Source organism: Solanum tuberosum, unplaced genomic scaffold (genome assembly GCF_000226075.1).
Source record: "Solanum tuberosum cultivar DM 1-3 516 R44 unplaced genomic scaffold, SolTub_3.0 scf00424, whole genome shotgun sequence".
NCBI lineage: Eukaryota > Viridiplantae > Streptophyta > Magnoliopsida > Solanales > Solanaceae > Solanum > Solanum tuberosum.
Genome location: NW_006239350.1, coordinates 216,803 through 239,201, shown reverse-complemented (window position 1 = coordinate 239,201; position 22,399 = coordinate 216,803). Strand labels below are relative to the sequence as shown.

The 22,399-nt window shown below is 28.5% G+C and overlaps 3 protein-coding genes across 6 annotated transcripts; 1 reads left to right on the top strand and 2 right to left on the bottom strand.

Moving 5' to 3' along the window:
* Positions 1–337: 337 nt before the first annotated feature.
* Positions 338–1,242, top strand: LOC102590485 (uncharacterized). Its single transcript, XM_006363173.2, has one exon. It carries the CDS (start codon positions 417–419, stop codon positions 945–947), a length of 531 nt encoding a protein of 176 aa, XP_006363235.1. The 5' UTR covers positions 338–416; the 3' UTR covers positions 948–1,242.
* Positions 1,243–13,948: 12,706 nt separating this feature from the next.
* Positions 13,949–16,475, bottom strand: LOC102577830 (uncharacterized). The gene is given in 3 exon segments (NM_001288306.1): positions 13,949–14,331; positions 15,292–15,673; positions 16,375–16,475. Coding segments are annotated over 3 exon segments (594 nt in total). The 5' UTR covers positions 16,403–16,475; the 3' UTR covers positions 13,949–14,147.
* Positions 16,476–18,117: 1,642 nt separating this feature from the next.
* On the bottom strand, positions 18,118–21,691 carry LOC102589630 (ribulose-phosphate 3-epimerase, cytoplasmic isoform-like). Of its 4 annotated transcripts, none has more exons than XM_006363171.2 (9): positions 21,567–21,691; positions 21,344–21,469; positions 20,153–20,157; positions 19,940–20,002; positions 19,732–19,838; positions 19,171–19,268; positions 18,868–18,960; positions 18,738–18,779; positions 18,118–18,539 (listed from the first exon to the last, which is right to left on the bottom strand). In XM_006363171.2, exons 2-9 carry the CDS (start codon positions 21,455–21,457, stop codon positions 18,384–18,386), a joined length of 678 nt encoding a protein of 225 aa, XP_006363233.1. In that variant the 5' UTR covers positions 21,458–21,469; positions 21,567–21,691; the 3' UTR covers positions 18,118–18,383. The 4 variants fall into 4 exon arrangements, with proteins under 4 accessions (XP_006363233.1, XP_015158831.1, XP_015158829.1 ...); XM_015303345.1 differs by having other exon boundaries at positions 21,344–21,465; XM_015303343.1 differs by having other exon boundaries at positions 21,344–21,465; positions 21,571–21,691.
* Positions 21,692–22,399: the final 708 nt, after the last annotated feature.

Below are 22,399 nucleotides of genomic sequence, written 5' to 3'. Positions count from 1 at the left end.
ATTTAAATTATTATATACATAAATCTAGACTACTTTATTCCAAAAACAATAAATTCAATTCAGATGAACTAATTAATTATATATTTATTTATTCATTACATCGTCACTGCTACTGGTCCCCATTTTTCTTGGTCCTCCCAATATGTTTTTTTCTTTAATAAAATAAAAAAAGTCTCTTTTTTTCTGTCAGTAATCAGAAATCTGAATATCTCTATCTCTTCTGTACCTTTGAATAATTAAAATAAATTAAATTAAAATATTATTATCACTTTTCTTTCATTTCACTCATTTTGACCGGAACACACTTATTTTTTCCCTCTATAAATTCCTTCCCATACCCCTTCTCTCTCCTCATCCCTTCAACTTTCTCTCACTAGAAAAAACTCTCTCAATATTTTTGAAAAAAAGAAGCAAAAATGGCTGAGTTAATTCAACCAATTAAACGTTTCAGAGAAGAAGAAGAGCAAATACAAGTAACTGAAGAATATAAACGTCACAAATCTTCATATATTGATATCCTCTCAATCCTCGAAGAGGAAGAGGAGTACGGTATAGAGTCTGACCCGGAGATTAAAATATCCGGGTCAGACATCTTTACCACGCTTCAGCAGGAGCTAGACCTCCTGCCGAGCGATAGCAACAACGGATTTGGGTCCGACCCGGTAGAAGAAATTTCTTCTACGGGGTCGGGTAATTCCCAAATCCGTAGTTGTAGTGATTCTACAGAAGATGATAGAAGTAGTGTTATTAGACACCTTCTAGAAGCTTCTGATGATGAACTTGGAATACCAAGTGGAGATGGAATCAACGGTTCAGATTTTCCGATTGTTGAGGAAAATGAAATCAACGGTGGAGATTTTCCGTTTGCTATATCAGATGGTTTATGGGAACTTGAAGATGAAGCTGCTAATTATTATTCTTTATTACAATCTGAACTTTTTATGTAGTTTTTTTTTTTTTGGTGGGTAGGATTAGATTGGAAGAAAAGGGAAATGTTTGGGGTGTAAAGTGAAAAAGAAAAAAGAGGAGGGTGAAAAAAAGAAAAAGTTGGAAGAGGATTTTTAGGTACTCTAATTTTACCCCCACTCATCTTTTGTATATTCCCAAAAGTACCCCTTGGATTAGAATATTAGTAACATAATGTAGAAGGTAAAAAAGTGATTCGTTTATATGGAAGGTCTCTTTCCATTTCTACCCCTAACATTTTTCTTTTAGTCCTTTAATTCTAAGTGGTATGATTATAATTTTATGGTAATTTTATTTGGTAAGGGTTAGAAGTGCACCTATATTAATAAAATGGGAAAAAAGTCTGAAATATATTCGAATTTTAATCGTTATTACTGTTACGATATCAAACTTTGAAAATGACATTTTACCTCTTTAAATTATTTATTAGTGTATTTTAAAGGTATATATGTGTTCACGTAAACATTATAAATATTGTATCATTATAAATAGTAATGTGTCCATGCATGCACATATATACTTTTAAAATATATTATTAAATAGTACAGGGGATAGAAGGTCTTTCATAAAATTTGATATCGTAACATCAATTTAGCTAAAAGTTGAGATTATTTTTCAGACCATTTTCCCTAAAAAAGTAATAAACATTTGTTTGATTTTTGGATTAAAAATGTTTTTGTAGATTGACTATTAAAATACTGCACTACCATATATAGTGAAATTTTGTTAAGTGGGGTCTGGAGAGGATATGGTATACGTATACGTTATCACTATCTTGTGGAGAGAGTATGGTGTACACATATGTTCTCACTATCTTGTGCAGAGGATATAGTGTATGTATACGTTATCACTATCTTGTAGAGGTAAAGGAATTCTTTGCGAAAGACCTCTACTCAAGTGCATCAAACTCCAGTAAAAGAGAAAGAAAATAATGAATAAAACATGATATATGACAATAGTTGATAAAGACAAGACAAGACAATACTTTACTCTTATTTAACCTCTTACCCTAATATCGTAATACGTGATCTCTATTCCTTATCTAGGTCATATCCTTAGAAATATGAAGTCGTGTCATATTTTATCTAATCACTTTCCTTAAATTTTTATTTTTTTACCTAACTTTATCTTTCCTCATATTTCCTACAACGAGTTTCTCTCATTTTCTCGTGGGGTGTCAGTATACCTCCTCTTCACTTGCTAAAATCATCTCAATCTCATTTTTCTCATCTTGTCTTTTCAAAACAACTAAAATGATGTTTTAGAAACGCTCTCGTCATAAGCATCAATAAAAACATCATATCCATAACCTTTAGAAATGGTAGGGTGTAGAAGTGACACAATTACTTTATGAAATGATAAGTTATAAAACTTGAACTTATTATTGAGTTATTTATTTATTAGTTAGTTTCATTAAATAAAAATCGTAAAATAGCAAGATAAAAAATAAATGAAGTAACAACTAGTAATGCACTTCAAAGAATAAATGGCTCTCCAATAATTGAATACTAACATTAAAAGAAAAAGAGGCAAAAAGAAGGCTAGCAACCCCCATCCTCCCTTCTTAGTTATTTACCAACTTTTTATACTAATATTTTGATCTTCACACCTTTGTAAGGAAGGTTACAACCTTAGCCAACTAACTTTATATCATGTCTTATTTAATTATTTTTTTTTCAATTCTTCTTCAATTAATCTCTATCTCTTCTAACTCTGGTTAAAGCCAATTTTTCGCACTAAATTGTTTGTCTTATTTTTCTTATTTTGATAGCCATAAATGTTATATTTTCATTTGTCCTTATAACTTCATTCGTAATCATATATGTTAAATATTACATTTGTATCGCATAATATTTCAGATGTTTATTTATGTGCTCTTTTCATATGTGTTTTTAATCCTTCTCTTACAAACCCTTCTGCAGCGCATATGCACTAGATATTACTTTTTATTAATAAATTGTGGAAAATATTACTTTCTCTGCCTGTGATATGTTTTCCTTTTTAGGTCCTTCTAAAAAGAATATTACCTTATTATAATTATAAATAATTTAATTTTAAAATTGTCTTTGTATTCTGAATGAAATGATTTTTAGTAACACGAATATCTAAGAATTGTTTTAGACCATAAGTTGTAAAGTTTTTCTTTTTTTCTTATATACCATATCAAGTTAAAGGGTGCCGCCGCATAAAATGAGACCGAGAGAATTCATTTTTGTCTCATTTTATGTCAAATCTTTTCCCTTTTAGTTCGTCTAAAAAAGAATGTCATTCACTATAACTAGAGAAAATTAACTTTAAAATTTTATCTTCACCCTTAATGAAATAATTTTTAACAACACAGATATATAAAAATTATTCAACCTATAATTTTTTAAAAGGTTTTTTTTCTTCTAAATTAATGTGTCAGATTAAAGGTGCTGCATAAAATTAAACGGTGGAGGTTTATAAAATGAATCATAATGGGTAATACTTAATAGTAATAAATTACGTAATTAAGTATAATCTCTTCTAAATCGGTAATGATGATTGATGATATTTTTGGATCAAGTAAATGCAACTTTAATACTTTACCATTTTCTTTTATTGTTTTGTCTAAGGTGAATCTCTTGAAATATTAGGTAAAACGATGTAATGGGAATGAGATGAAAGGTAATGCCCATTAGATATTTAAAGAGTCATGTTTATTTTCTTTTTATATATAAGGTGATATATTTTAATATTATGAAGGGGTTTGATCATGTTTTATTGTGATTTAAAAAAAAATTGTTTTTCTTTTTTTTGTATGTTTGATCGTGAATACAAATTAGAGTTGTTTTTGACTTTTAAAAAAAAACTAATTTGTGTGAAAAAAGTAAAAAAAAAAATTGGTTGTTTTTTTTTTTTGAAAATTGTGGGATTCAACTTCAAGTTAAATTCCGAATTTTTATAGCCAAACATGTTTTTCAGAGTCAAAGTCCAATAAAAAAAAAACAACAACTTGGCCAAACGGCTCCTTAAGTAAAAAATCCATGTCCAACTCTTGGTATAATTTATAAATTTACATATTTTTAATCAAACAAAATATAATTTTAATCTAAACTTGATTCTTAATGGCTTAAATAAGGCACGCTATGAAGTTTTTACTATGAAAATCATGAGAAAATATTTTCAATTTTTTTGAGACGTTATATTTAGTTAAAAATTAGAAATTTTCTTAACTAATAAAACCTTGATATATATTGGATGCATTAAGTTACAATCTAATGTTTAGACAATTTTAATCTCATTCAAATCCGTCCAAATAATATTTGATAGATTAATGAGTTTTTCATTTATTAACTCAGTCTAATTCAATTCGTCAATTTGACACTACTATTTTGAGTTAATAGTGACAAGACGATGATGAACAAAAGAAAAAAAAAGAACAAAGTGAAAGCAAAAGGAAAAAATAAGATGAAGGAATCGAATAAGAAAAAAGAAAAGGGATAAGAAAATAATAAAAACATTTTTTTAAAATTTAGATATATACGTGTTAGGTGCGTGTGTTGCACAACTCAACACCAATTAATGGGGGGGCCAATTTCATTTAATATCGTCGCTATGTATTCGAATGTCCTATCCTGTTTTTGCTACATCTTTTTTGTATGTATTCAGATATTTGCTGATATATTCGAAAGTTCAGTGATATATTTTAAATTCATAAATTATAAGAAACTTTTGTAATTTAGAAAGGAGTGGGGAAATAATGTAATTAGTTTTTAACACTATGAAATTTATATAAATAATCCAAAATACAATAGGATGTGCTAATTGAATGAAATTGTTTTCTTCTTAATTAAATGTCTAGGATACGACTTTTAGATATGAAAAAATTCTTGATATAAAGCATTTTTCATAAATGAGATCTTACACAATATAAATTTAAAATAATTAAGCTTTAATATAGATATCGAGCATCGAGCGAGAAAAAAAATATAATGGGACCAAACCACACATAATTATGAGAAACCAAGTACAATTGGGAACCTTACGTGGTCCCCCTTTACGTGTATGGTGGGTCTACTTGTACTCTTTGGATGATGCTGTTGTTGCTATGTTATATCTACCATTTTTTTTCCTAAGAATTAATTTAAATAGTTGATCGTTTAATGATTAAACTAAAAAGGGTAAAGGGTCAAATATGCTCCTAAACTACACCACTCAATGAATCTCAATCTCTAAATTTCATATATTAATTACTATTCTTCGTAAGTAAAAAATTATATTAAATATACAAATTAAATTATTTTATATATATATATACACATACCTAATAAATTTATAACTTTTTTTTTGCGAAATTCTTGACTTTATCACTCTCACACAGAAGCAATGAAAAATATCAAATGGACCTATTTTTTTTTCCCCCAAAACATGGAAAGATAGAGACATATACTTTACTTATTAGGGAAATATCCTCTTATAGTAAGGAAAAATAGGGTAGGGTTTCGAAAATTAATTGAACCCATATGATATGTTGGGTTCTCTTTCAATTTTCAACTGTTCCCCAATAAAATTTATTATTATTTTTTTTTTGGAAAAAGGAGTTTTTTGAATTGTTTTTAGATAAAAACAACTTGGGATATTTTAAATAAAAAAATAGAAAGATGTTAAGTACGAACGACTTTAAATAAAAATGGCAACTAAAATAAATATTAAATCACGAGTTTCAAAAGATAATTTTTCTTATTTTAAATTTTGAGTTTAACCAAACACAATTACATAAGTTGTGAGGGAAATAAGATGTCAAAACGTCTCATAAAATTGATTGAACTTAATTGATTATTAGAATTTTTAAAAGTATAATCCTAATGTTTTCAATATGTATTTATAATTGTATCGAGAATTAAAGTAGTTTATCATATCTTAAATCTGGATAGTTCTATAACGGTTTAACATGTCTACAAATTGATAACCAATAACTTGAACCAATAAACTTCACAATCGAACCAAACTGACCGATATGTCATCCGAGTCTATCGGATTTTAACATTTTAGTAGAGTTATTAGCAACATCTTTTATTCGTACTAAAGATGATTTTTTTTTATTAATATTAAAGTTGAGTTAAAAGTTTAAAAGTAAGTACTTTGATTAAATCCAAATGACATGAACAATTTACACTAACTAATATTTTTGTGTTAAATAATATATAAAAAATAAAATTAAATAAATGTAATTAAATTGAGATGAAATAACAAAATGAAAACTTAAACAAGTTAGATGGACTGTCTATGTATTTGGCCAAGATGTCATCAACATTAACCAACATGGATCGTAGTAAGTCATGTGAGACTGCTCTATCCTTAATTAGATATATCAAGTTTGAGTTTTAAGTATGAAAAAATTCTATTAGAAGTATCATTCCTAAATGAACCTTTCAATTTGCAATTCAAATTCAATCCGATCTTCAATATAACCTCCGAACGGAAAATGAGAAATCAAACAAAAAGATATCAACATGAAACCCCACTTTTATGTGGTATATTATCTTACACGTCATTGTGAGAAATAGATAACAAATTTGTGAAGGAGAAATAAAGAAAATACTAAATAATATAAACTATATTATATATGATGTGAAAGGTAGCTTTAATTAGAATCGAATGCTGTGGGCTATATACCACTTTATTTTTCACCCTTTTCCACTATCTACACATTTTTAATTATTCTCCTCCTCCTGTTTTAATTTCCAAAAGCAGATTTATTTTTTTTGAAAAAAAAAAGATATAAATATCCACGTTTTCTAATTTCTATACACAGAAAATCTAATTAATACAAAATAATGGAAAGATTGAGTGCAAATTATGTAGAACATTTTTAGCCGTTCGAGTTAATTGATTTTGTGGACCACTATATTTTTTGATGGGATTTTATGTCAAGAAATTAGGAAGATTTTTAATGTGCGACGTTTTCCATAGAGGGTGGATTAAGTAGGTTGTAGAGTTCTACATTGATAATTTTTAAAAACTAAAATATGCATAATATTTTAGGTGAATTTCACAATCAGTAGGAGAGGAAAGTCGTGAAGAGCTTCTCAAAGCATAATTCATAATTACTTTAACACATACTTTTGGAATTTGATGTGGTGTAATTCGAAAGATAAACTTGTGTAGGTCAAGATAATAATAACAACACTATATTTAGTGAAATTATACAAGTTGGATATGAGAAAGATAGTGTGTACGCGATCTTATTCCTATCTTATAAAGGTAAATAGATTGTTTTCGTGAGATCGTCGATTCAAGTAAAATATATCAAAACAAGTATGAGAGAAAAAATTATATGGAAAAATATGGAGAAAAAAATAATAGCAATAACAAATAATATGATAACTAAAACAAAAAAAATAACATGTAATTATAAAATTGAAGTAAACGAAAATAGGAGAAAAATAATAATAATATTAATTAAAAAATTAGACAACACACAACTACTTATCAACTTATGTTCATGCAAACATAGACACGATATAAATAATATGTGTATGAATTTATTACTCATATAACTAATATGAAAATGACATATAAGAGATTTTTGTAGATTATTTTCTTCTACCAAAATATAAATAATTACGTGTACGATTCCCTCTCTATTTTTCATGAAAAATAAGGGTAAATGAGTAGATAATGTTTTCTAGTAGAGGAAATTAGTCCATCATAATCCTTTGCAATTTAAATAATAAGAATAAGTCTAGAAAGTTCTTTTGTATTTTATTTGTAAAACTCTCTTACTTTTATTGTTGAAAAGGCAAACAAATTCTACAAGTGATATTCGATATTAGATACGATGTCAAAAGGATTTGTCTTCTCCGTCTATTGCACACTCGTTTTCTTAGCTACTCATCTCTACCATTCAACACCCCTACCGCCCCACTCCACCTTCACCATTCATAATATTTTTCTGAATTATATATAATTTGATTTTTATGTTTCGAATATAAAAAAATAAATTAAATTTTCACTTATTTTTCATGATTTTTTTCTTTCTTACTAAACACCCGTTAAAAAGAAAATTATATTCATGTAAGAGTAAGGGGGAGGGGTGACCTGCTCCACTCTTAATTAAAAGTTTCGAATTCGAGGCCCTGAATATGGAGAAAATTCTTTTGACACTTTCAAAATGGACTCTATAGTGTATAATTCAGATTTAATCGAAGCTCCAAAACAGACATCAAACATTGGACGAAATTTCAAAAAACCAATTATTTAATGTAATTGGTTTAATTGATCTTGTGTTCTATCAATTCAATGTGAAAAAGGAAAGGTAAAGTTATGTATAAAGTTCCAAACATTCTTTTCTAGAGTTTATTTGTGTTTGGATTTGACAAGATAGATATCATCAACCATTCATATAGTGCAGCGAATTAAACTGCTCCTATTTTAATTTAAAGTTTCAAATTTAAATTTTGAATATAAAAACTTTCTTTTTTGAGCTTTTTGAATGAGTGGGTAGCGAATTTGTAATACCCTAAATTCGATTGAGTTCACCTGATGGTTGGGACCTCCGTTCCTTTCGGAGTTTCTAATTTTAAAGTCTTCTTTTTCTTTACATAGTTAATAAATATATGACATAAATTTAAATTAGTCGATATTCAATATAGATGCCAGCATGGAAAAATAAAAAAAGTTAGTGATAAACCTTGAAGAAAATATCATAACATGGGCTGCTGCATAAGATATGACTCAGAAAATCAGTAGCCCCATAAAAATTAGGAAATATCTCAAAATTGACCATTACTTAACGTTCTTGTGGTAATAAAAAAAATGGAAAAAAATAGACAATTCCAAAATAATAGTTGAACCATAATTGTCAGTAAGGAAAAAATAATATTAAAAAAAAATTAGCCATTCTTATTGAATTGTGAATGATATCTCAAAATTGACAAATACTTGATTTTTTATTATTTTCTACTCAGTGTTTGATATCTATATTGAAGTCTGACTATATTTTTCACATCAGGTGGAGTCCTATTTAGGGGTAAACTCTCCTTATCAAAAATTTATTCATATCTAAGGTTCAAACCCGGCCTCTGATTAAGAGAGGAACAAATCATAGTAATAGAAAATAGAAAATTTTAAAACAAGGGGAATCTTAGGTCAATTGGTTGGCTAACTGAACTCCCACATTATTGACGAGGATTCGATTTCCCCACGTCGTAATCCCCTCCTCATTTTCCTAACGCAATTTTTACTTTTATTTTAAAAAGAGAATTTTAAAATAGCGATGAGACCATGATTTTCATTTGTTTGTCCGTGTTAGTCTGTTAGATGTTAGAAAATGGGAAAGATATTTTTAAAATGGGACAAGAAAAGTCATGCAAGTATTGCTGGGCATAAGGTATCAAAAATCGAATTACCGAATTAAATTAAAATTTTTAGTAATTTGGTATTCGGTAATTGGGTATTCGGTATGTATTCGATAGTAAAATTTTAGAATTATGGTATTCGAATTTGGGTTTGATATGAGACATTAGTACCATTTGGTATTTGGTATTTCCTTCCTGAATACCGAATTATAATTTACTTAATGAAGATCATGTAATAACATGTCCATTACTCATTAGTACAAGTTTCAAAAAGAAAGTTAAAGAATGAACATAAATAACACAAATACATGTTTTTTAGTTGTATCAATTTGTTTTTCTTGGTGTCTTCTTACGTATTGATCTTCTATTATATCGTGCCTATGCATAAAACAATAGGAATGATTGGAAAATAGTATTAACTTTGTAATACAATCGGCTACAACTTCAATACAGTATTACCAAATACCATACCAAATCGAAATTTAATTCATCGATTACCGAATTACCGAATTGAAATTGAATTTTTTATATATTTAATACCTATTTTTAACTATCAATTACCAAATTATCGAATCTGAAATTTGACAATTCCGAATCAAATACCGAACACCCACCCTACGTGCAAGATTTTGCATTCTTATAGAAAATGATAAAAATGTCCCTTTATCATTAGTATTTCCACCATTCAATTTTATTTATCCACAGCACGCCATGATAAATATTAATGGTTTATCACAATATTCAATTTGATATATAATCTTAAATCTATAGCACGCCACTTTAGAAATAATAATAGATATTAATGGTTTATCACAATATTTAATTTTATATTTAATCTTAAATCTTGAAAATTGAGTTAGAGATAAATAATTAATATTGAATGTAAAATAAGAAAAAAAAAGTTTTTTTTCTAATATCTTAGAAGTGATAAAATAAAAATTTATTTTGAAATAGTGGATAAGTAAAAGTGAACAGAGAAAATAGTAGATTTAAAGTAGTTTTTTTAAGTATTACTGGAATAGTTTTGGTTTTTTTAAGTCAACAAAAGTAAATATTTATTTATCAAACTTTAATTGTTAAATTTAAGAACTATGAAAATAAAAAATATTTAATGAAAACTCACATAATTTGAAGGCATAATTTTTACAGTTTATTAATTTTTGAACAATTTTAGAGTTCAATGTAGTTTTAAGAGGTGTGATATATATATATATATATATATATATATATATATATATATATATATATATATATATATATATATATATATATATATATATATATATATATATATATATATATATATATATATATATATATATATATATATATATATATATATATATATATATATATATATATATATATATATATATATATATATATATATATATATATATATATATATATATATATATATATATATATATATATATATATATATATATATATATATATATATATATATATATATATATATATATATATATATATATATATATATATATATATATATATATATATATATATATATATATATATATATATATATATATATATATATATATATATATATATATATATATATATATATATATATATATATATATATATATATATATATATATATATATATATATATATATATATATATATATATATATATATATATATATATATATATATATATATATATATATATATATATATATATATATATATATATATATATATATATATATATATATATATATATATATATATATATATATATATATATATATATATATATATATATATATATATATATATATATATATATATATATATATATATATATATATATATATATATATATATATATATATATATATATATATATATATATATATATATATATATATATATATATATATATATATATATATATATATATATATATATATATATATATATATATATATATATATATATATATATATATATATATATATATATATATATATATATATATATATATATATATATATATATATATATATATATATATATATATATATATATATATATATATATATATATATATATATATATATATATATATATATTATTTTTTTAGATTTTTACAAAAATTATGATGTTTATGGTTAATTTTCTTTTCACAATTTCATCTGATAGAGATCAAAATATCCACCTCATGTTTTTTTCTCTATTTTGCAAGATTTTTCATATTGACTACATAAATTACCTTTTAAATTGGTTTGAATCGGTTGGATAGATCAAAATGAATTGAGTACATATTATTAATTTATCTAAATTTAAATAAATCAGACGGTTATATTTTTTATGGGCTAATTTTACTATTATCATGTGAAGTCAGTGTAGGAAAATCACAATACATGAACCAATAATAGTCTGAAGGACCATTCATTAATGTGGACGCTTTATGTCTATTGTCTAATCATTTTAGATAACACTAACTGGTTTACACACAGTTAACTGATGCAATTATAATTTACCTTCAGATCAAATGTTATTTTAATATTACTTTTTCTTTTTATTTTTGTTTGTAATACTTATTAAGAAAATAATAATTTACATGAATATTTATTATTTTATTTATATTAATGGGAATATTTCGTGTTAAGTTTTTTAAAAATAATTTAGAAATAAGTACTTAATGTGTAAAGATTTTATATGGAAAAAAAATTATTTTTTAATATATTAAAATTTATTTTTAAAATTGTGGACGAATAAATATGAACGGAGAGATTTTATTTTACAGCAAGCCAAGACACATTAATCACGTATAAAACATTTTGTGGATGGGAAAATAGGATTAAATAAAGTTAAGTTTCCCAAGTGGATGCTTGTATTCTTGTCAAACCTCCACTACTTGTTGTCTGCCAGCATATATATCTCTTACTATTAACTTTGAATAAATTCAGTAGTAATTTAATGGAGTCAATAACACATTTAAGAAATGGTTTTTAAAATTACAACTTGGAATAGTGTCTATTGATTAGCATCCAATATAATATGGTGTACGAAGCATTTCGTATTAGCAGAGTTTAGGAAAAGGCTATATTCTCATATTCGTAGGAGTGTGATATAGATAATTTATTCTATTGTTGGCATTAGTGATTGCTTTTAGGACAAATTACTTAACTACACTCCTTTACTTACCTTAATATCCATTTATCTCTACTTATTTCAAAATTTTCAAAAATCCCTTATTTTACCTATGTATCCCGCATGTATCCCGTGCACAACGCTATGTATCCCACTATGTGGAATGTATCAAACCTAATGTATCCCGTGCCCAATGCTATGTATCCCGCAAACATCATTTTTAAGGGATTTTTGGTAAATAGAAAACTAGAAGGGATAGGATGTTATTTAGTACTTATAATATGTGGTTCCTATAATTTATACTTGCTTTTATGGGTCGGATTTGTATCTATAAATCACACAAAGATAATTTTATCGTTGCTTCAAGGTTCATCTTCTATATGGGGATATTATATATATATTTGCAAGAAGATTTATTTGACAACCTCCAACAAGTGAATGACAAAAGCTTTTTTTTTGGTATTTTTATTCGATGTCTGATATTTATCTTGAGGCACTAGTGAATTTGAATTTGTACAAAAAATCTCATATTTACGGATAAAAATGCTCCATATAAGTTATAACAAAGATAGTTGTATATTTGTATGACTCGAACTCAAGAACTCTGACAAAGAAAGCGAAAGACATAAAAAAAACTATTAGAAAATTATTTTCTATTATTCTATACCAGTTGGCACCCAAAAAAAAATCTGCATATAGAATTATTTTTCTCTTTCTCGTATTGGATATCATTCCTGAAAATTGGAATGGTAAGGTTAAGTGCCTATGATAATTGTGAAGTTGGAGCATATAGTACTATATATTCCCTCCAGTGACCTGATAGGTGATTGAAATCTTATCATTCTTAATCGAATATTTTGATTTCAAGTCCTAAATATGAAAAAAAATCATTGAGAGTGTCGCCTTTAGAAATGAATCCTACAATACGTAATTCTTAATTAGTCGAGTTCTAATATAAATTTCTCCGTGATATAGTCTAAGTATCTTTACACTTTTAGAACCTATCATTTCTTGCTGCTCGTCAACTTTTTTATTCCTTTTGTCTCCACTATCTTTATCGACAATTTCGGAACTTATAAATTCTAGGTTAATAATTTTATTTTCAGATCGATATATTCCGAATTCTGAGTTCACAATAATCTCATTTTAGGTCAAGTGCACTCGCACCGGATTTTAGGATCACCATTTAAGTCATCTTCGTAATGCATATAAATTTACAAGTCTACCCTCTTCAGAATAACTCTAGGCAAGCAAATATCAGAAGTCTAACAAAATGTTATAAAGTTATTTTAAAATGGGTTGATGTGGAAAAAAAATAAATAATCTTTTCACTATCTCTTCCTTTAGAGAGTGATTTCTTGCACTTGATATAAAAATCTTTCGAAAACACTCTTAGCGTTCAACTTTTGTCTTGTTGAAGAAGAAAAGCAGACAAATTTAAGGGACAAAGGTTGAAGTGAGGGAATAACTTACTAGACTCACTTCTATCTCATAAAACAAGAGGTAGTCTTGTTAAAAACAAATTGTTGAAACTCTAAAGATGAGTGCAAAATCCAAACATAAAAATATTCTCACAATCTCTGCTAAAAACATTTCTTTCTAATATGTGAAGATACCAAAATATCGAAGAAAGGAATGTAAGGAAGAACTACATAGGTAACTAAAAACTTCAAAAATTAACAGTTCCATCACCAGACAGCTTTCTTTGGGTTCTTACGCAAAAGCTCATTCTTCATCCTCCTCATCACCATCACCGCCAGCAGCCTTCTTGGCAGCAGACTTTTGGTTCTTTCGCTTCACTCTTCCTGGACGCCCGCCACCAAAAGGACTGGTTAGAGAGAAGTCAATGTGCTTCTGAGAGTCCACTCTCACCATGAATGAAGCAACATTCACCACTTGCCTTCCAACCCTGCAATGCAATTAATGTCAAGTTTGTTTAGTCTCATTGAAATGCACACAAGTAAACAAAGAATCAGTAGTTCACAGAGCATATTATTTTATTAAATGTAAATGTGTCCATTCCAATATTTTGGAATAACCTGTAGGTACTTCGAACTAGGTATCCACCATTATAGTAGGGAGAAAAAACAAGAACCCATACGCATGATTACTAAGGAACAAGATCTACTATGTACGGCTAAGAACACAGCTAACCCAAGATCTTGTAATCCAACAACACCAGACTTACCTACCAATGCAAGAAGATAATGTGTATACAATCTTTCTGCAAATTAATAAAGTTTTATAACTAGAATAAACATTTGGCTCCTAGAAACCTCGCAATTCAAAGCACGCTAAAATACATCTCTGTTAACATATAAAAAGGATGATAATAAGTGAAATGGTTATACATATTCTGCAAAAAGTGAAAACCTAGTTGCAATTACAGTTTAATACATCAACCAAAGTTTGGTATCTTTGAGAACAACTAACACTAAAAAGAATTCACTGTGCCAACATCACTCATCTTTATAGGTTCAGAGAATAAATCATACAATAACTTGCTTAAGGAAACATGTAATCTTGTTCAGCAATTTGTACTAAGAATTCATATATTATTGTTGAGGGATATCTATGGGGAATAAAGACACCTTCTAAACCTTAAAACATTTATATCCTAAACTAGATGCAAGTATTATAGTTCTTTCAACAAAACTATACAGGACTGGAAAAAATGAAAAGCACTTCCCAACATTCCCCTTATTGCACTTAAAGGAACACATTTCATGTCACATATTATTGTATTAGATGATAGGTTATAAGGGATTCAGTTACAAATGCTGTCATCTACTTTCACAGAACACCTAAAAGAAGGGGTAAAAAACAGCTTAACTATTTACAATATGTGATGAAAACAATCTGTTTATACCTGATATGCCTTTGCCTGATGAGCACTCTTGCGTGGTGAATTGACTTAGCCATGCCAGTCTTGAACACAAGGGTTTGCAGACGACGTTCAAGGAAGTTCTCGACAGTGAGTGCCAAGACATAATCGAGCTTGTTCTGGCTCTCATCCAACAATCCATATCTGTTCATCCTCCTCAAGAGAGCTTCACCTTCAAAAATACGACGTGAATCTTTCTCATCAAGGGTCAGAAGCATTCTTGCAGCATTTCGGATACGGCTCAAAGCATACTGAACTCTCCACAACTCCCTCTTGCACCTCAGTCCATACTCTCCAACAAGCTTCAACTCTGCATCCAACCTCTCCTTCTCATAAGGACGTCGAGGCTTCTTAAAGGTCTTCCCATCTGATTACCACAACAGAATAGCAAATAAACAAAGGCTTGAAACCATATTTCCTTTAGTGACATGGTAAATTCTGAACCAATCCCCAAAACAAAAAAACAGCCCAAAGAATTTTCCCAACTAGGCTGTCCAACATTTTTACAAAAATAGGCTTAAGATTTTACGGAGACTTAACGCAGTTGCAGTTTAATTTAAATTGAAAGAAGAACCTACATTTGCTTTTAGAGAATTTCTGACAAAAATTGAACTTTAATTGTGGCAACTGTCACTTTAGCTGAAAATACCATCATATACAACCTAAAGGTCAAAACTGAAACGGAATAATTAGCTAGACCACTATATCTCATAGCTCAGAATAAGTACTTGCGAATAATCCTAACAACCATCTAATTTTACAAGGAACAATTCAATAGGCATAATCAGGCCACAATACTAATCTGCATTATCTTACATTAGAAGTAACTATTACATAGAAACATAAACATCAATAGATCATGCTAAGCCTCAATCACACTAATTCATTCAGTCGATTCCGTTCCATTTGGATCCGTATCATTCTAATACTCAATTAATAATGTTAAGCTGGAGGTTGCTAACACTATGAATTCTCCATATTTTTACTAATCTAAGCAAACTAACAGAAATCCATACAAAACACCGTACATAATCATAAGCAATCTACAATGAGATCAAGGAGACTTACAGTTGCGGTAAAAGTTGACGTGCACCATGTTTACCGGTTGACGGCGCCGTCCTCAATCGGCGACCTGCTGAAATGAACTGAGAAATCAGCTAGGGTTAGAGAGACACTAGGGTTTGATAAGGAAGCGTGGCTGCTTATATATATATGTGAAGTCTCTTAAAGCCCAATACCTAAAATTCTCAAAGCTAATTTGGGTTGAAAATTTTTGGGCCCAAAATGTGTAGTGGATGATACTATTGGCCCAAATAGGGAATTACATAACTTCCTATTTCTTTTTTAAAAAATTCTCTTTATTTAATTAGAATAACTTGAAAATTAATCAGTATCAAAGTTTTATTACTACAGAAATTTTCATAAATTAATTATCTGTTTCTTAAAAACCAATCAATTGTGACTAAAACTGAGTGATAGAATGTAAGGGATAAAAACAATATTTTAGCCTTGCTTGTCACAATTTGTGCCAACACATTTTTCTTTTTAATGGATCATCTTTCTACATTTAAAAACAATTCAATTTAAAAAAAGGAAAAATTGTATGAAATAGCAAACTGTTAATTCAAATTAAATGTTATAGCCATAGTTTATTTTATTTGTAATTCACAGCAAACATCCCATTTTTTTGCCATATGATTCGGTATACAATTAGCCATTTTATACATTTCGGTATAAAATGTATAAAATGCGTTTGTGTTTGTATATAGCGAGAGAAAAAGTGTATATACAAATACAAATACATATATTTTTGTTATATACACTTATAATTATATAAATGCAGATCTTATTATACAAATTACAAAACTGAACAATTTGTATAAAATTGGATGTATCTAGCGAATTATATAAATCAAAAGCTCCATAGCAAACATAAAATTTGAAATGGAACGCAATTATGCAAACTATAGCTATAACATACAAATATGATTTTTATGTTTGTTATATGTGAAAGTTGCTCTTAAAAAAAATCATTTTATCATCAATAAGATAATACATAATCATACAAATATTTAAGAGTTATTTTAAATATTAGTTTTAAAAGTATTTCTTTCTTTTTAATAATTCACATTCAGTCAAATGGTCTCACATAACTTAATCCGGAGGGGAGGACTAATAAGGTTTATTTAAATGATTTATTAAATTATATATTAGGCCAAGTACAATACTAGACCAGATATTATTTAGTAGGGGTGGGCATGGTATGATATTGAAAACTTTGATTCAATATTTTAATTTTTAAAAATATTATACCTTTACTAAACATAATTAATTCGGTACGATTCCATATTTTTAAGTTTAAATTTCACTTTTTTGTAGTATGATAAATTGGTAATATAGTTCATTCGACTGACTTACACGTACTCATATAATAGAGAATTGTGACTTCAGCTTTTTAAGAAATGTTTCAATTATATCCGACTAACATCTTACACATTTTTAAATATTCAAAAGGAAGTACAAGCGGTTCTCTTTGTTAATCAATAACATAAAAATGACATTCCAATCAAGAAAGAGTAGTCAAAATTTCAATATTAAAATGCATACCAACTAATATAGTTTCAAAATTTAGATTTCTGTATGATTATTTGTATTTACCGTATCGTACCATGTCCACCCTATTTTCTAGTGATCATGTTATATGCTTGAAGGATAGTTTCCCTTTCAACACGTGAACTAAACAAACAATGAGGAATTGCTCCATATTTAGTTGAAATAATGTAATTTACCCGTCAAGTTAGTTCTTGGAAACTTGGTAACTTGGTATCCAGTATCATGGACTTCCAACTAAATCCAGCACCAGATATTTCACATTATTCAAAAAAACAACTTAGATAACTCAATATGTGTGGTTCAAGATGATATGATAAAATACATGTTTAACCTTATTCAACAAATAGAACTTGGATAACTCAACAAGTGCAGGCATCTCGAGATATTGATTCCGCGAACATTATAAAGATGGTATACTTTTAATAGTTGTTAAAATACAACATGAGATCTTGCCTCTTCTGGTATCAACTCCTTTTCTGAGCTTCCTCTACACTGCCTCGCAACAAAGTTATGACTTGTGCTGGATCTGGAGCTCCAAACACTGAACTTCCTGCAACTATGCAGTTTGCTCCAGCTGATGTTGCTGCCTCAATGGTTGAAGGTCCTAAACCACCATCCACCTGAATCACAATAGCTCATATGAATGATAAACCGACTTTATCCAGCATGCTCTTTGAAAAAGTGAGTGTTAAATCCAGTATGGTTTGACAACATGATAACTCAAGAAATGGGAAATGCACGAGGGAATGGTCCGTGAAAACATGAAAAAGTCTGAAAATCTAAATCAAGAACTAACCCATCAAGAAACAAAAGCTCACCTCTATATCTAGTGATGGATACTTTTTTCTGAGAGTGCGTACCTAAAAATTGAAAGTGAGGCTCTTTAAGTTATTATGCAGAAAATGATGAATGATATCCAATTTAGAGAATGCCAAATTGTATTCTCACCTTATCCATCATCTCTGGCATAAACTTTTGTCCACCAAAACCAGGCTCAACAGTCATAACAAGGACCAGTTCGACAGAGTTTTCACCATCAAGCTGTAAAATATACATGCAAACTGGTGTATCATGACAGGTATTTTTGAAAATATCATTAAGTTTGTTCTTGTTTCACTAACAGCAATGGCTACAAGTGATTTCCTTTTCAAAATTATGTTATATTCTTAGTTCACAACAAGGAGAAGTTAAGGATTTAAATCCTGAGTATTTCGCCAATAAAACTAATAAAATGTGATAATGAAGAACTACCAGTGGGTACACTTCTTCAATTGGTGTACCAGGCTTCAAAGAAACTCCAGGTTTCATGCCCTTTGACTTTATCTTTTGAACAAGCTCTTGCCAATTATCTGCAAAGAGTAATACCTTCTAAGTAACAGAAATGAAAGTTAATGATGACAAAGTCTTCAGAAATCAAAGATCCATTAGGTGTGAGTGTAAAATGTTTTACGAAAATGTTGTCCAGTTTTCAGGTTTTGGTTGCATTAAACTATTACTAAAACAATTTGCCAACCAAAATGTTTCACAACAAATTAAACAGAGTAAAACAACTCAATGTATTCAGGGCACGAAACAAATTTATGCAACGATGTTCCACCGCCAATAATACAAAACACTGACATGCAATATGACCCTTATTGAACCTTTTCGACAAACTACTCATAGTTTATACCCTAGTCCCATCATTTTCCTATATCACTGAAACAATTTTTATCACATTCTAGTGAACAGCTACTAACATTAACTTATCAAATGCCAAAAGAGATTCTCCCTCAAATACTTTATAGATCTAGAGTGCAAAGTAAACCCCACCTCTAGATGCCTCAACATGGAAAGTAAAGCCCGAGGCCCCAGCTTTGCCTAGAGGTTCAACATAATCAAGGGGGTTAGTGACCATTAGGTGGCAGTCTAGATATGCCCTGTAGAAATTTAGAACAACGGTTAGAACAACTTCATTGTACAATAAATAAATTATGGACAAGAAAAATAAAGTTGAAATAGGGCACTCATGAAACCATACTTTGTATGCTTTCTGAGACTCTCGATAATTGGAGCACCAAGGGTAAGGTTTGGGACAAAGTGACTGCAAAAGAGACAAGTACGAAAAAGAGTATTACAGTGCCTTTTGTGTTTAGAAATATGAAAAAATCCAATGAGCCTAATTTTCATTCAATTATCCACCCATCATTTTAACATGCATACAACCAGAACTTGACCTGAACATCTGACCTACCCGTCCTGCAATGCACAAATACAACATTCAGTAACTGCTGATGAATGAAGTGCCTAATGGAACAATTTTCAACAGCACTTTAAATCCATACTTATTGAGCTAAAGAAGAGAAGACTGAAGATATCACTAATAACACAATCTAAGCAGAAGCAGATGAAGCACACTTGGCATAAAATTCTTATATTCCAGTTTGAGGAGGTTACAATCGATTTAACAAGTTCATTGTGCTATAGAGTCACAGCAAACAAGAGGAATTGGTACAACGACCTAGTTTATCCTGGAGGGATAATTTCACATGATATGGGCGGCCTCAAAAACAGAACTGTACCTAAATAAAGAAGGTAGTCAACCACTTTTCTTTAAAATTGAAAGTCCAGATGTTAACAGAAACCTCTGTAATCTTTACTTGTAAAGTAAAATATCATCTTCTTATTTTAAAGTACAATAAACCTTCTTAACTGTCATTATAGTAACTATGAAGTCTCTTTCTTGATACGCAAAAGATATTTCATTAAATGGACCAAGAAGGTCCCAAAGTATAACATGTCATCATTAAAGCTGATTATCTCCCAGTCTTCATGTAGACACTTCAAATATGTCACATAGCTTATAATTGCCCATTATTTGTTGAAAACTGAAGGGGAAAAGTATTGCAGGAATTCAATAGCTTGGCAAATTCTTTACACCAGCTTGTCAACACCATGTTTCCACTTCGTTTTCCTGATACTCAGTTACATAAGAGATCATGTGATCCCGCATTGTCTTTTAAAACCTAGCTAATAACAAGACTTCCAATCACAAAAACGCTAAGTAATTTCTTCTCATCTGTCCTAGACTTAGTGGATATAGTTAGTGAGAGTCAACAAGTATTAGTATGTCATGGAATTAGTCAAGGTGTGCGAAAGCTGATCCAGACACCATAATTAACAAAAATAAATTACCAAGCATCACTCTCAGATTATTAGGCAGAGCTCCATGAATCCTCAATATTGCTCATTTGCTCACCTCTATTCACACAATGCTAATAACAACTGACATTTAAACTAAATCTGCTCCTTAAATTTCAATCCAAAGATGGAGAAAACAAGAGCAAGCTAATACATACAAGAGCTAAAAAAGATTGGAAAAAAAAAAAGCAGCAGCAATAAGACAGCTTGGGGAAAAAATGCTAGAAAGAGGAAGGAGCTTTACCATGATGTCCATGTGCAGCCAATCGGCACCACAGTTGAGCATGCGCTCTGCTTCAGATGCCAAATTAGCAAAGTCTGATGACAGCATCGAAGGTGCTATGATTGCCTTCACCATCTTCGTCACTTGCTAATAAGAAATCAAACAAATATATGAATCAGTTGAGGAATATAAAGCTACAGTCGAAAGACTAGAAACGAGAATCTCATAGAAGCTTCCTATATACCTACCGGCCGTAAAATTCTCCGTTCAATCAAAAGTCCGGCGCCGGCGTAGATAGTAGTCGTATCTCTCTTTTCGGTCGACTGAGACAATTTGTAGCACTAAACATATATTCCCATTCTACCTACCATTTAACTTTAAGCCACTAGTGATTTGTGTAAATCAAAATTTTAATCTAATAAAAAAATATTAATAATTTTTTAATATTGGGTTTTGGGTTAACGATTCGATATTCATAGATAATTTTATAAATTTTCTTGTAGAGTGTTTTGTCATTCGATTAGTTTGATTTTTTATTTATTTTAGTTTATGCTTAAATTGATAACTCAACAAAATTATCTTTAAATTGTTTTGTTCCTAATGAAATAAAAGTTAGAGTTTAAATAGAATTATATTCTTATTTTCTGCAATTTTATCTTTGTAAGATATCCAATTTCTCGAATAACAATCTTTTTCATAGAAATTTGTTGCATATTCGGTTAATAAACAAGTTGTTTCAACCGTAAAAATAAAATCGAATGCATTTTCAATTAATAAATTTTTAAAAAATTATAATAAGATATTTTTTTATAACACTTTGTTATTTCACCTAAATATTTTTTTTTAATCCTTATAGCACCTTTTATCAAAATTTGAAGTCTAGAAATTTATGAGGTTTTATCCTTGAAATATCATTTATAAAATTTGTTTGTTTATTTCCATTTGTAGCATTTATCTCATTTTAAGGAACTTGTTTATACTCAATCAATTGACCTTTTATTTAAAATTAGTTATGCTTGTTAATATTACAAAATTGAAGTTCTTAAAACACCTATAATAGTAGATTGTTCAAAAATT

What these genes read in the sequence shown, in the direction of transcription:
- LOC102589630 (XM_006363171.2), bottom strand. Translation starts at nt 21,457, where the DNA reads ATGGTGAAGGCAATCATAGCACCTTCGATGCTGTCATCAGACTTTGCT. An exon ending in AGTCTCAGAAAGCATACAAA is followed by an intron (nt 19,839 to 19,939) that starts GTATGGTTTCAT and finishes AAATTTCTACAG; the next exon opens with GGCATATCTAGACTGCCACC. An exon ending in ATCCATCACTAGATATAGAG is followed by an intron (nt 18,540 to 18,737) that starts GTGAGCTTTTGT and finishes ATTGTGATTCAG; the next exon opens with GTGGATGGTGGTTTAGGACC.
- LOC102590485 (XM_006363173.2), top strand. Translation starts at nt 417, where the DNA reads ATGGCTGAGTTAATTCAACCAATTAAACGTTTCAGAGAAGAAGAAGAG.